Source organism: Pseudonaja textilis, chromosome 2 (assembly GCF_049901715.1).
Source record: "Pseudonaja textilis isolate UNSWEBS1 chromosome 2, rPseTex1.2, whole genome shotgun sequence".
Taxonomy (NCBI): domain Eukaryota; kingdom Metazoa; phylum Chordata; class Lepidosauria; order Squamata; family Elapidae; genus Pseudonaja; species Pseudonaja textilis.
In genome coordinates this window covers 256,980,332-256,992,245 of record NC_141991.1, presented here as the reverse complement: position 1 = coordinate 256,992,245, position 11,914 = coordinate 256,980,332, and the positions used below count along the sequence as shown (strand labels likewise).

Sequence of the window (11,914 nt, the reverse complement as noted above, 5' to 3'; positions counted from 1 at the left end):
TCCCCCCTGCAATCTCGTGGGCACATTTTGGCTGCTCAGCAACCAGGCTGCATTCGTGGCTGTTGGAGCAGAGTCCCCTGCAATCAGACACGCGGGCATCTAGGGCGGACTTGCCAAGGGGCAGCGCTTCCTCCTGGTTTGCAGCCACAGGGACCCACCGCATCGAGGGATTTGCTCATCAGCTGCCCCCCAAAAGGACCTACAGCCACCTTGGCCACAGGACTGACCTGCTTAAGGCCCTCCTTAAGGCTCCACAGGTAAGGTGAGGACTACCTGACCCGCCCCCCCCTCGGTCCCATCCAAGCCAGGAGGTCGGGGGCAGCCGTTCCTTTCCAAGGCAGCAGGTGGCTGCCTGGAACCCCGAAGCCAAGAGGGAGTTGGGGAGGGGCTGGGGGGGTCTCAGATATTTGTCCCGGTGGCCCTCAGCCCACGAGCTCAGGGGCACCCAGCCTTCCTGCTGATGAGCGAGGCAGCTGCTCCGCGAATTTCACCCCCTTCGATGCCCTTCCTTGCCCCAGTCACTAAGTGAATCACTGCCGCTGATCAGTCAGTCACACGGTTGTTACATGAATCCGGCTCCCCCACTGACTTTGCTCGTCAGAAGGCCACAAAAGGGGATCACGTAACTCTGAGACACTCCGGCCGTCATCAATGCGAGTCATTGGCCAAGCGCCTGGATTTTGATCCTGTGGCCGTGGGAGGCTGCAGCGGTTGCAGGTGTGCAAAGCGGTCATAAGTCACTTCTTTCAATGCTGTTGTAACTCCGAATAGCCACTAAATGAACGGTTGTAAGTCGAGGACTGGCTGTACTGAACCCTCCGTTGCAGCTCCGCAGCCAACATCAACCGTGAGATTGGCAGGCGGGGGGCAGAGGTGGTGGCCAGTAACATGGCTGGACGTGGAAGGGAAGCCCAACCCAACAGGGTCAGAGGGAGCCCCTCCCCTCCCCCTTCCTCTGTGGGGGCTCCTGAATTGGGGGGGGCGGCAGCAGGGTGGCTTTGGGGCCCAAGAAGAGACACCCCCCCCTTTCAGATATGAGTATTGCATGAATTGTGGAGTGTCTATTCTGCTTGGTCTCTTTGCCAACTCCAGGCTTATTTATTATTTATTTATTTATTTGTCAAGCAATTATAAGATAATATGTATAAGTATAAACATAGTTATGAATACATGAAATGGATACATATAAGAGAAATAAAAAGAAACAATAGGACAGGGACAATAGGCACGTTGGTGCGCTTATGCATGCCCCCTACAGATCTCTTAGGAAGGGAGTGAGGTCAATAGTAGAACGTCTAAGGTTAAAGTTTTTGGGGTTTGGGGAAGAAACCACAGAGTCAGGTAGAGGATTCCAGACATAGACCACTCTGTGGCTGAAGTATTTCCTGCAATCAAGTTTGGTGCGGTTAACCTTGAGTTTGTATCTATTGTGTGCTCTTGTGTTGTTATGGTTGAAGCTGAAGTATTCATTGACTGGTAGGACATTGCAATGTATGATTTTATATACTATGCTTAGATCGGACTGAAGGCGGCGTAGTTCTAGGTTGTCTAGGTCTAGAATTTCAAGTCTGGTGGCATAAGGTATTGTGCAACGAGTCGAGGAGTGGAGAACTCTTCTTGTGAAATATTTCTGGACTTTCTCAATTGTGTGCAGTCTATGTGGTTGTGAGCAGTCTCTGAAGATGGGTCTTTCTGCCTTCCCGGGTCTTGCCCCCCCCCGACTGGGCCCCTCTCCGTCTTCAGAGAAAATTGGAACATCAGCCACTCTTGGCCTGACGGATCCTCTTTCTTCCCACCGTCTTCTGTTACCTGCGAGGTCAGCGCTGGCGGTTTCCACCAGGTAGCCCTCCCCTGCGCCACTGCAAGGGACCTCAGCCGAAACTCCTGCAGCTGAAAGAGGGGCCTCTAGAAACAAGGGGTGTCAAATCTCTCCCCACACCCTGGCTTGGAAGGAGGTCAAATCCAGTCCTGACCAGCTTCTTGGCTTCAGGTCTCTGGACTCTCTCCTTCTTTCGTTTCCCTCCAGGTGAGAGTTTTTGAGGCCGCTCTTTGCACAGTCAGTTGAAAACCTGCCTTCCATCTGGCAGTTTCGAACTTCAAGAGGTGTTTTTTTCTTTTTCTTTTTAATGAGCAGGATCAAAGCGAGATCAGATGTCAGAATAAAATGAAATTAGACCGGAGGGTCAGCCGAAGCACCAGAGGAAAGAGCTAGTCAACAATTGAGAGAGGGCTCAGTGAAAACCTCAGCCCCAGACAATGGACAGAAGAAATCACGAATCAGAATATTGAACTTAATCCAGAAACCTTTTTATTAGGTATAACAACACAAAAATGCAATAAAACAGATAGATATATCATGTTACATATATTAACAGCTGCAAGGATCTCGTACGCACAACTGTGGAAGCAAAAAGGGTTCCACCGGAAGGCATGGTTATAAAAAAAATAATAAATTGTATAGAGATGGACAGGCTAACGATGAAAATAAAAGACAGAGAAGATTCCATTTATTATAGGGCCTGGGATGCCTGGGATAAGTGGTTTAAAAATAAAATAAAATGGCAATTAGGAAAAGAATGAGGGAATATGTAAATATGTAAATATACCATGGAGAAGATTGATACGTAAGGATAAATGATATTGATTTATAGCAAGAGTAAGATGTAATGATAAAGGAATAAGTAAATATATATACTGAAAAATGTGAGAAGAGGTCTTGATGTCCTGATGTTGATAACAATGTATAAAGTTTTATTTTATGTTTTTAAAATTTGAAAACTTAATAAAATTTATTAAAAAGAAAAAGAAAACCTCAGCCCCATTTCTGATGGCTCGTCTGGAAAGGCAGGTGTGGAGCCCGTCATCCCCGGACCGGCACTGCAAATAAACCGGCGCTGCATGTCTCGGTGCCCTCATTCCCCCGAAGCAGCTCCTCTGGGGCCCGGTGCCTCAGTGGGTCAAGGAACGACTCAAGGGGGTGACACGGTTAAATCAGACCTCCAGCCGGTCCCCTGGGGAGGACCCCAGAGGTGAGTGGGTGGGCTGGTCTCCCTACGGCCCTCCAAGAGAAAGAGGGGAGACCTGCCTACGGCCACCCCAGGGAGTGGCTCAGGGGGACTCTTCCCAGCAGCCCCAGGTGGACCCAGCGGCTGTGCTCAGGGCAGCCTCAGCCGGTCTCTGTCCAGGGTGAACGTCCATCCAGGCTGCTGCTCAAACTGCTTGGGAAGCAGAGCCCAAGAGCCGTGGGGCAGGGGGGAGGGGGCGCGAGCAGGGCTCCTTGAAGTGCTGCCAGAACCCCCCTCCCCGGTTTGGCTGTCCAGGGCCCCAAGGGGGTCACCCAGCCGGGAGCTCCAGCGGCTGAAAGGGAGGGGCTGCTGCCCCCTGCTGGGCTCCAGGCGCAGGGTACAAAATCAGTCAATGTGTTCCTGCAGTGACGGGCAACTCCGGAGAGTTTAATGTGATTGATTTGGTTGATCAATTGCTTACAAGATAACAGGTATAAGTATAAACATAGTTATGAATACACGAAATGGATGCATATAAGAAAAAAAGAAAGAAACAATAGGTGGGTAGCCATTGTTTTGTCTGCAGTCCTAATTATCCTCTGAAGTCCGTGTCTGTTGGGTCGCAGAGCCAAACCAGACAGTTACAGAGGTGCAGATGACAGACTCCATCCTTCCTCTGTAGAACTGGATCAGCAGCTCCTTTGGGGCAGTTTGAGTTTCCTGAGTTGGCGCAGAAAGAACATTCTTTGTTGGGCTTTTCTGATGACGTTTTTGATGTTAGGCGTCCATTTTAGGTCATGTGATATAGTAGAACCTAGAAATTGGAAGGTCTCTACTGTGGATACTGTGTTGTCTAGTATTGTCGGAGGTGGTAGTGTGGGAGGGTTTCTTCTAAAGTCTACCACCATTTCTACGGTTTTGAGTGTGTTCAGTTCCAGACTGTTCCAGTTACACCACGAGGCAAGTTGTATAACCTCCTGTCTGTATGCGGATTTGTCGTTGTCTCGAATGAGATCAAGAGGAACTCCACTCAATGCCTTGGCTTTCCAGAGCCAGCCAGGGACCTGGGTCAGAGCAGGTGACCTCTAAGCCCCGTTGGGGGCATCTGTGCAGGCAGCCTCTGCCCCCCCCCCCAAGATCAGGCCAAGGGGGAGGGGCAGGAAGAGGCTGCTCAGGACCCTCCCGCCCCCCCGTCCTGTGGAACTTGGCTCCAGGAACAGAATCCGGGAAGCCAGGGCGTGTTTTCCTGCCCCCACCCTGGTCGAAGTTCCCTCCGGTGCCCCCTCCCTTCTTGGGCTTGATCCGTGCTTGGCTGGCCAGCCCTCTTGCCTTCTCCAAGGTCGTCTCTTTCTCCGGCTCTCGACCAAACATGAGCCAACTTGCCGGTTGCTGCCGTCCTTATCCCTGGGCAAACGCTCCACCTCAAGCCAGAGAATCCTACAAAAAGCCTCTTTGCCAGAAGGCAGATTGGAGCCAAACAGGCCCATTGGAACAGGGAAGCCTTACCCAAGGCAGACCCCCGACTGTGGCTGGATATGGCAACATCCTTGGCTGCGTTCTGCCTGGAATCCCCTCCTCCCCAACCAACCTGGGGGGAGAGAAAGCCCCATGGGGCTCGGGCGGGGACGACCTGGTCATGGCTCTCTCCTTTGGGTTGCTGTGGGATGACAGAGGTTGAAAGTGTGGCCACTTGGGTGGGTCAGGCTAGACTGGCCTGGAGAAGCCCCCATCTCCACTGGGGCCAGGGACTCCTGAACCCCCTCCCAGAGCATGGGAGGGAGGCCACCCTGCACCAACCTCGGGGGAGAGTCCCCACCTCTGCCCAACAATCCGCTGCAGGGCCTTGGCCAAGGAGCCTGCCAGGGAGCAGAGGGCACAGGAGAGGCTCGCCAACCCGCCTTAGCCATGGACATGCCCAGCCTGCCACCAAATTCCAGGAGGATCTTTGCTTGGGGGCCAACCGTATTTAAAACGGGGCAGTCCCTCCACCGTGGCCCAGCCAGGATTTCATCAGATGTGCCAGGACTGCCCGTCCGTCCATTTCTGGATCCAGGGATCAAAACCGGCACCTAATTGCTCCCCTCCATTCCCCGACCCAGCAGGGCATTAACCACGAAGCAGACGAAGCTCCTGCTTAGGGCACCAGGCCCAAAGGGGGCACCACGAAGTGGAGAAGACGGCTTCGTTTGTGCTATATGTACAAAGGGGCGGGGGGCACCAAGACTTGTCAGTGCTCAGGGCACCAGGGAGCCTTCATCCGCCACTGCCCCAACCTTGCTGCCCAGGCGCCCCCAGGTCTTCCCCTCCTTGTCACCCCCCAAATGCTTTCCCCTCTAGTTATTTCTCCTCAGTAGCCCAACAAACATCACCAAGAGCCTGTCAGCTGGGCTCAGCTCACACCCGCTGCCTCCATTCTCTCTAGGGCCCCCACACCTTCCACTGTGTCCCCTCTCCAGCCCCTGGGTTGGCAGTGCCCACTCAATTCCGTGCTGGAGGGGCTGCAAAGGGGTACCTCCCTCCCCTCTTCCAGCCCCTTTCCGCTTAGCACCCGGGAGCGATTTGAGCCTTTCCTGCCGGAAGGAGGTACCAATCCAGGGCCCAAGCCAGCATGGCGCATGGTTTGCCGAGTTTTCACCCTCCTGGATGGCATGGCTGCTTTCTTTATCCCCGTTCCTGGGGGTGAGTCGCCCCCGTATCTCTGGGGCCCCTGAGCAAAGTTGACCTTCAAGTTCAGAGACCGCGGGGGATGGAGGGCGTTTGTCCTGAGCCTGTGGGTGGTGGGTGTCCGGCCTGGTTAGCGCTGCGGAGAGCCTGGGCCTGTCGATTGCAGAACCTCCCCCCCGGCAAGTGACCGCTGCCAAAGAGCCGGCAGAAGGAATGTCCCCTCCCTGCGGAGAGGGTGTGGCTCCTTCCTTTGACCAGGTTTCCTTTCCTGGGGTTGTTTGACAAGCGCCGAATGCCTCTCTTGGGCAGGGCCAGGGGCCCCGCTTCTCCCATCCACCCGCCCTTTGCGGGCAGCCCTTCCCTGGAGCCAGAGAGGGGTCTGTCCGAGAGCCTGTAGAGACCCCCAGGCTGTCTAGAGCCCCCTCCCCTATTTCAAGACGAGGAGAAACTCGCCTCTACCCCCCTTCCTGGGCAGGACCCTCTTAAGGGTCTGTGCTGAGCTGGAGCAGAGCTGGGCGGTGGGCCAGGGGAGCTCAGAGGCGGCCGGGCTGGGAGCGAGGGCCGTCGGTGGGGAGGGCCGGGGGCGGCTGTGGCCAGTGTCCTGGGGGGCTGGGTGTGTGTGTAAATGCACGTCTTATAGCTCTCGTGATGTGCTGCTTTCTCTCCCGATTGGACTCCTCCAAGACTGCGGCCTCCCCCTGCGGCCCCTGGAGAGCCTGGTTCAGACCTTGGGGTGGGGGCCAGCAGCTGAGGAGGCCTCCGGAGGGCACCCTTGCCTGGAGGTGGGAAGGGGCCAAAGCAGCAGGAAAGCCAGGGAAGTTCCTCTGCAGGGGGCGCCTGTCCAGGGCTTTGGGGGGCTGGGGCCTCTTCACATCCTGCTTTCCAGGCAGGCAAACCAAGAAAGGCTTTCTCGGATGACCTCATCAGGCGTTGGGGGGTTTTCAATATCCCTGCAGTGCTGCAACACCTCCTGGAGAAAACACACACACACACACACACACACACACACACACACACACACAAAAACACACACGCACGGCTGCCTCTGTCTGGGGGAGGCTTTGGCTCAGCGGGAGGCCGGTGTCCAGGGTCTCCTGGGGGCAGCCCTCCCCTGGCCCCTTTCAGCTCCTCACAGGAGGAAAGGCCACCCAGAGGAGCCTGTCTCTGCCCTGCCCCGAACGGCTCCTCCCCCACCCTGGGCCCCTTTCTCAGCTGGCATGTCCTGCCCCTGCCCCCCCCGCTGCCCCCTTTGTGCTGCTGTTCCTGCTGCCGGCTCTGCGCCCTTCCCTGCTCTGCCCCGAGGACCCTCCAGCCTCCCCGACCCTCCAGGGCTGCTTTCTCCCCAGGCCCCCAAGGCCAGGCAGGCGGCTGAGCCAGCAATGTTGGCCGAGGGCGCCTCTTGCCCCCCAGCGCCGAAGGCAGCCGAAATCTCCCTTCCCCCTGCCCTCTCCCTTCGCCCCCCTGCCCGGCAAGGCTGGCGCGCCTCTGCCTGGCGACGGTTTCCCTGGGCAGCAGCGCCCATCCCGGCTCCTCCCCACAACACATACAAAACCGGGCCCGGCCACGGCTCCCGCCAGCCGCTCCGCAGGTCATGGCCCCGGCGGCGGCCCCGGCGGCGTTTGCCCCCCAACTCGGCCAGGACCTGATGACCCCGGAGCCCCACTTCCTTCCTGGGTAAGAGCCGGTCCCGAGGCCCCCGCTGCCCCCAACAGCCCCCCGGCCCGGCTTGGGCGGCGCGTCGGGGCAGAGGTGGACGAGCGGCCGGCGGGCACCTCGCCCGGGGCGCACCAACAGCGGCCCCGCCGCCAGGCCTCTGCCCCGCCGCCCACCGGCTGCCGGCGCTGCGTAGCCACCGGGGCGGGTCGGGTCGCGGGGGAGCAGGTTCCTCGCGTGTCCCGAGCGGCGGCGGGGCTGGGCCGGGCGGGCGGAGGGCGCCGCGAGGGCGCTGGAAGGCGGCGGGGCCCCGGCCACACCTTCCGGCCGGAGCCTCGCCAAGAGCCCGGGCCAAGCAAGGCAACGGCGGCCCTCGGGCAAGTGCAGCCGGGCCGGTACGAGGCCGGGCGCTGAGCTTGGCGGGGCCGAGCCGGGAGCGCTGACGGCCGGCGGGCGGGCGGGCTCTCCCGCTCCTGTCCTTGCAGCTACGGCGGCTACTGTCCCCGCTACAAGTTCACCCTGGGCCAGACTTACGGGAAGCTCACGTGGCAGCTGCTGGCCGCCCCCAGCCGCTCGGGCCGGCCGCTCCTGCAGCCCAGCTGCGCCCCGAAGGAGCGCCCGGGGCTCGGCCGGAGGGCCCGGGGCAAAGGCTGCGGCGGGGTCCCGGCTATACCGGTAAGCGGTGCTGGGAGGTGGGCTCCCCTACCCCCCCGCGGCTGAGCGGGCCAGGCGGGTCAACGGAAGCGAAGGCATCCCTCGGCCCCTTGTAGGCGGTGGGGGGTGGACTCAGCAAAGCAAAGCAAAGCGGGAAGGGGAGGGGAAGGTTGTATCGGGGGTCCTAGTGGGGGCTTGCCTAGACACACCCTCCCCCCCCTTGCAGGCCGGGCCAGAGCTCCCAGCGCCAGCAAGCCAGTCCTCCCTCCATCTCGGAGGGAGGGAAAGGGGCACCAGCTGTGCCCCATGGTTGTGGCGCTGCCCAGAGCCGGATTCCTAGCTGAGCCCAGAGCCTTCCTGGGGCCCCACGGCGCCTCCTCCCAGCTCTCCCGTGTCTCCTGGCAGGATTCGTCCCCAGGGCCCAGCACCACTTTGCCAAGACCTATGGAGAAATCTGCAGGCAGGCCTGGCTGGAGTTTGGGCCCCAGCAGGGCCAAGCCGGGGAGGGGACCGAAGCCCCCCAGCTGGAAAATGGAGTAAGTGGCAGGTGGGGGCTATGGGGTGAGTGCAGGGCTGGGGGCTGGGGAAGGGCTGGATCTGCCCGAGAGACCGAAAGGGGCACAGCCTGAGCCCTGGTGCTCCCCCCCCCCCAGCTTGTGCAAGTGGGGGCCTCCCCCTCCTCCGCATCCCAGCACAGAGGCTCCCCAGCTGGGCCATGGCTTGAGGAGGGGGCACAGGGGCGGGGCTAGAGTGTTCCCCTATTATAGCATCCCACGATGGGTCCAAAGCCCCCTCCCTGGGGCCCTGGGCGGGGTCTCCCCCCCCAACACTAATGAGAAGCGAAGAGGACAAGCGCCTTGGAAGCCTCCAAGAGATCTCTGGGAGGAGCCACCTCCGATCTCGCAGGCAGGCAGGCAGTGTGTGTGGCCACGGGGTGTGTGTGTGTGGGACCCTTCTTGGGGGGGGGCTGCCAGATGCTCTCTGCCAGATGCTGCTTCAGTGAGAGGAGCGGCCAGAGGCCTCCAGGGACTCACGGCCGACTCTGCTCTGCTCCTAGCCTCGCCCTGCCCTGCCCACGGCTGGCACGGATGCTGCTGCTGCCCCCCTGGCTTTCGGGGCCCCAGGCAGGCCCCCTGCGTGGGAGAGGACCTTCCTTCCAGGTCAGGCTCCAGAGGAGGAGGGGAGGAGGGAGCACGCATGTCCCAGAGGGCGAGTGGGGGGGCTCCCTTGGTCTCGCAGGCGAGAGGCTGAAATGCCGCTTCCCACCAGCCTGGAAGAGACGCATATCTGTGCCCCTTCAGGCCCCCCAGCCTCTTCCTTGCTGCCCCAGAGAGCCAAGGCCTGCTTGGCACGGAGCCCCGAGTCTCTTTGGGGGCTTTCAGGGCCCGGCTTGCTAGGGCCGAGGGCCCAGGGGGCTGCCAGGGTTTGTGGCTCTGCAGGCAGAGAAGGCAAAGGTGGCCTGGGAGCCGAGGGGCTTGCCCAGGAGAGAGACCCCAGGGGAGGGAGAGGGAATCCGGGAGCCCCCGTTGCTTCAGAGGCCACGTGTGGAAGCAACAATTACCCTGGACAATTGTGGGTCCAGCCGGGTGGGGGCTCCAAACCGAGCGGGACTCCCCGGCCTGGGGGGGCCTGGGGGAGGTGACGCCTGGCCCCGGCAGCTGCAGAAAGACCCGACTGGCTGGAGCCATGACCCATCCCCGCCAGGGCCGGGCTCCCTCGCAGGAGGGAGGGGCCTGTAGCTGAAGCCCCCCGACTCCGTCCCACAGGCTTCACCGGCTATGTGCCTCGGCTCCAGTTCCTGATCGGAGCAGGCTTCCCCGTTCTGGCCCACCGGGCCATGCTGGAGTTTGAGGAGATGCTGGGCAAAACCGGGCGGGACTCTTCCCAGAGGGGGGATCCCCTCCCGCCCCTGGCCAAGACGTACCCCACAGACAGGGGCCTCCTGCCCCACTACAGAGGCTACGTGCCAGGTGAGTCCTCCCACTTACGCCCCCCCCCGTTCCTTGGATCCCGGCCTCTTTCACACGGCTCCAGGCAACTCAGCCTCCCTACCAGGGGAGCACCCAGCACCCGAGGGGAGGGGGGGTTTGCTCCTTGTGCCTCTGATGCCAGACACGGGAGCCGCCAGGGGTGGCAAGCGTTCACAGTCCAGCTGCCCATCGCCCGCTCCGGGCCCTGAAGGGAAGCCACAACCGGCCAGGCAGAACTTCCAAGGCTTGGCCAGCAGCCTCGGGGCCCTTGTGAGGCCCTGGGAGGAGATTCCTGAGAGAAAGGATCCAAACCCACCTTTGCAGAGGTTCCTGCCAGCCCAGTGGCAGAGGGTGCCAGGGCTTCTCTGGCAGGGTCCCCTGAGCTGCAGGCAGGCACCAAACAGGCAGTCGGGCATGGATGGCATGAACTGCAGCTGTGGATTTGCCCACGACGGTTGCTCCTTCCCTCCTCTCTCGCTCTCTGAACGCAGGTTACAAGTTCCAATTCGGCCACACCTACGGCCACCTCACCCGTGACGCCCTGGGCCAAACCACCTTGGAGAAGCAGGTGTGGGACGTCACACAGTAGGGGAATTCGTGGCTCCCTCGCCAGCACCCTCTCAGAGCCCACTGCGCCATCCTGCGTGGGCTGTGGCCGCGTAAGACGGGCTGTGGGGCTGCTGGTGCCAGAGGCTCCCCAGATTTCTGGGGCTCTTGAGCTGCCCGTCTCCGGATCCATGGCACTCCGAAAGGCACCGAGTTCCCGGGAGCCCCGTTTTCCTAGCTGGGAGGCCATTTCCCTGGGAGGGGAGGGGCTGCGCCTGCTTCTGAGCCCCTTGGCAAGAAGCAGAAGGGAACCCCTGGGGTCCCGGGGGGTGATCACTCTACACAGGATATCTGCCTTCTCTGCCCTCTGTGGCGCCTGGATCCCCCTCTGACACCCTGTGGCGCAAAGGACCTTTCACCAGCCAGGTTCAGGCCCTGGCAAGGGTTAGCCCGTGCCTTGGTGACCGCCCTCCGTTATGGGCCCCCCTGTGGCTGCTGCATTGGGGTGCTGCGGGAGGGAGGAGGCGCGTCCGAGGCGGGGCCACCCGTGGGCTTCCCCTGGCAGCACAGCTCCCCACCCTGGGGACGGCCGTGCCTTCAGCCCGGAGGGCTCATAGGGAGGACCCAATGCCAGGGCAAGGTGACCTTTGGCTTCCAGGCTCTAAGCCAGAACGGTGGCACGAGACACAAGCCAGGACCCCCGCAAATCACACCATCGCAACCTGTGGAGCTAAGAGCGTGCCATCCGAGTGCCCAGGATCAGAGGCCCAGACGCCCCTCCCTGTGGGCCCGTGGCCAGTTCTCTGCCATGCCTCCTGCTTTGCCCGAAGGGAGCAGACCCCTTTGCAGCAGGGGACTCCAATGGGGGCACCTTGGCTTCAACTCCAGGAGCTCCTCAGCCGGCCGGGGCGGTGGGCACCAAGGGGGAAAGGGGGGAGCTGCTCTTCAGCTTGGGCTCGGGTGAGGAGTAGAAAGGCCCCTCCCACCTCAGAGATGAGCCACGTCCAGCTGGAGGCTCCCACGCCCAGGCAGCCCTCCGTTCAGGGCACATTCCAAGAGCCTGGAAAAGGAGCGAATTCAGTGGCCAGGGATTCTGCTGGCATTCGATCCAGACCCCTCCCCCGCCTGCCCCCTCGGTCCATTTTCTGGGTGGTAGCCGGCCACAGCACATTCGGGGCCTGCCTGCCTTGCGGTTCCTCGAAGGACCCCTCAAAAGGACCACCAGCCCAGCCAGATCCTTCTGAACGACGCATCAAGACAGCTCAAATTGTGTAGGTGGGAGGGGTCCTGGGGGGGGGGGAAATCATCAGGCTGCCGAGGGAGCTTGTAATCAGCACCTTTTTTATTAATACGTGTCATAAATAAAGAAATAAATAAAGGCGAGACACCCTGTTCTAACGCCGGAAGTATAAATTAAAGATG

General features: G+C 60.5%; 1 protein-coding gene across 1 annotated transcript; it reads left to right on the top strand.

Annotated features, from left to right (window-relative positions):
- The first annotated feature begins 7,162 nt into the window (after positions 1 to 7,162).
- CIMIP2B (ciliary microtubule inner protein 2B) lies at positions 7,163 to 11,875 on the top strand. The gene is made up of 6 exons (XM_087927620.1): positions 7,163 to 7,343; positions 7,808 to 8,004; positions 8,361 to 8,512; positions 9,034 to 9,136; positions 9,743 to 9,946; positions 10,438 to 11,875. Exons 1-6 carry the CDS (start codon positions 7,261 to 7,263, stop codon positions 10,533 to 10,535), a joined length of 837 nt encoding a protein of 278 aa, XP_087783746.1. The 5' UTR covers positions 7,163 to 7,260; the 3' UTR covers positions 10,536 to 11,875.
- The last annotated feature ends 39 nt before the right edge of the window (positions 11,876 to 11,914 follow it).

What these genes read in the sequence shown, in the direction of transcription:
- CIMIP2B (XM_087927620.1), top strand. Translation starts at nt 7,261, where the DNA reads ATGGCCCCGGCGGCGGCCCCGGCGGCGTTTGCCCCCCAACTCGGCCAG. An exon ending in CCCCCCAGCTGGAAAATGGA is followed by an intron (nt 8,513 to 9,033) that starts GTAAGTGGCAGG and finishes CTCTGCTCCTAG; the next exon opens with CCTCGCCCTGCCCTGCCCAC. An exon ending in CTACAGAGGCTACGTGCCAG is followed by an intron (nt 9,947 to 10,437) that starts GTGAGTCCTCCC and finishes CTCTGAACGCAG; the next exon opens with GTTACAAGTTCCAATTCGGC.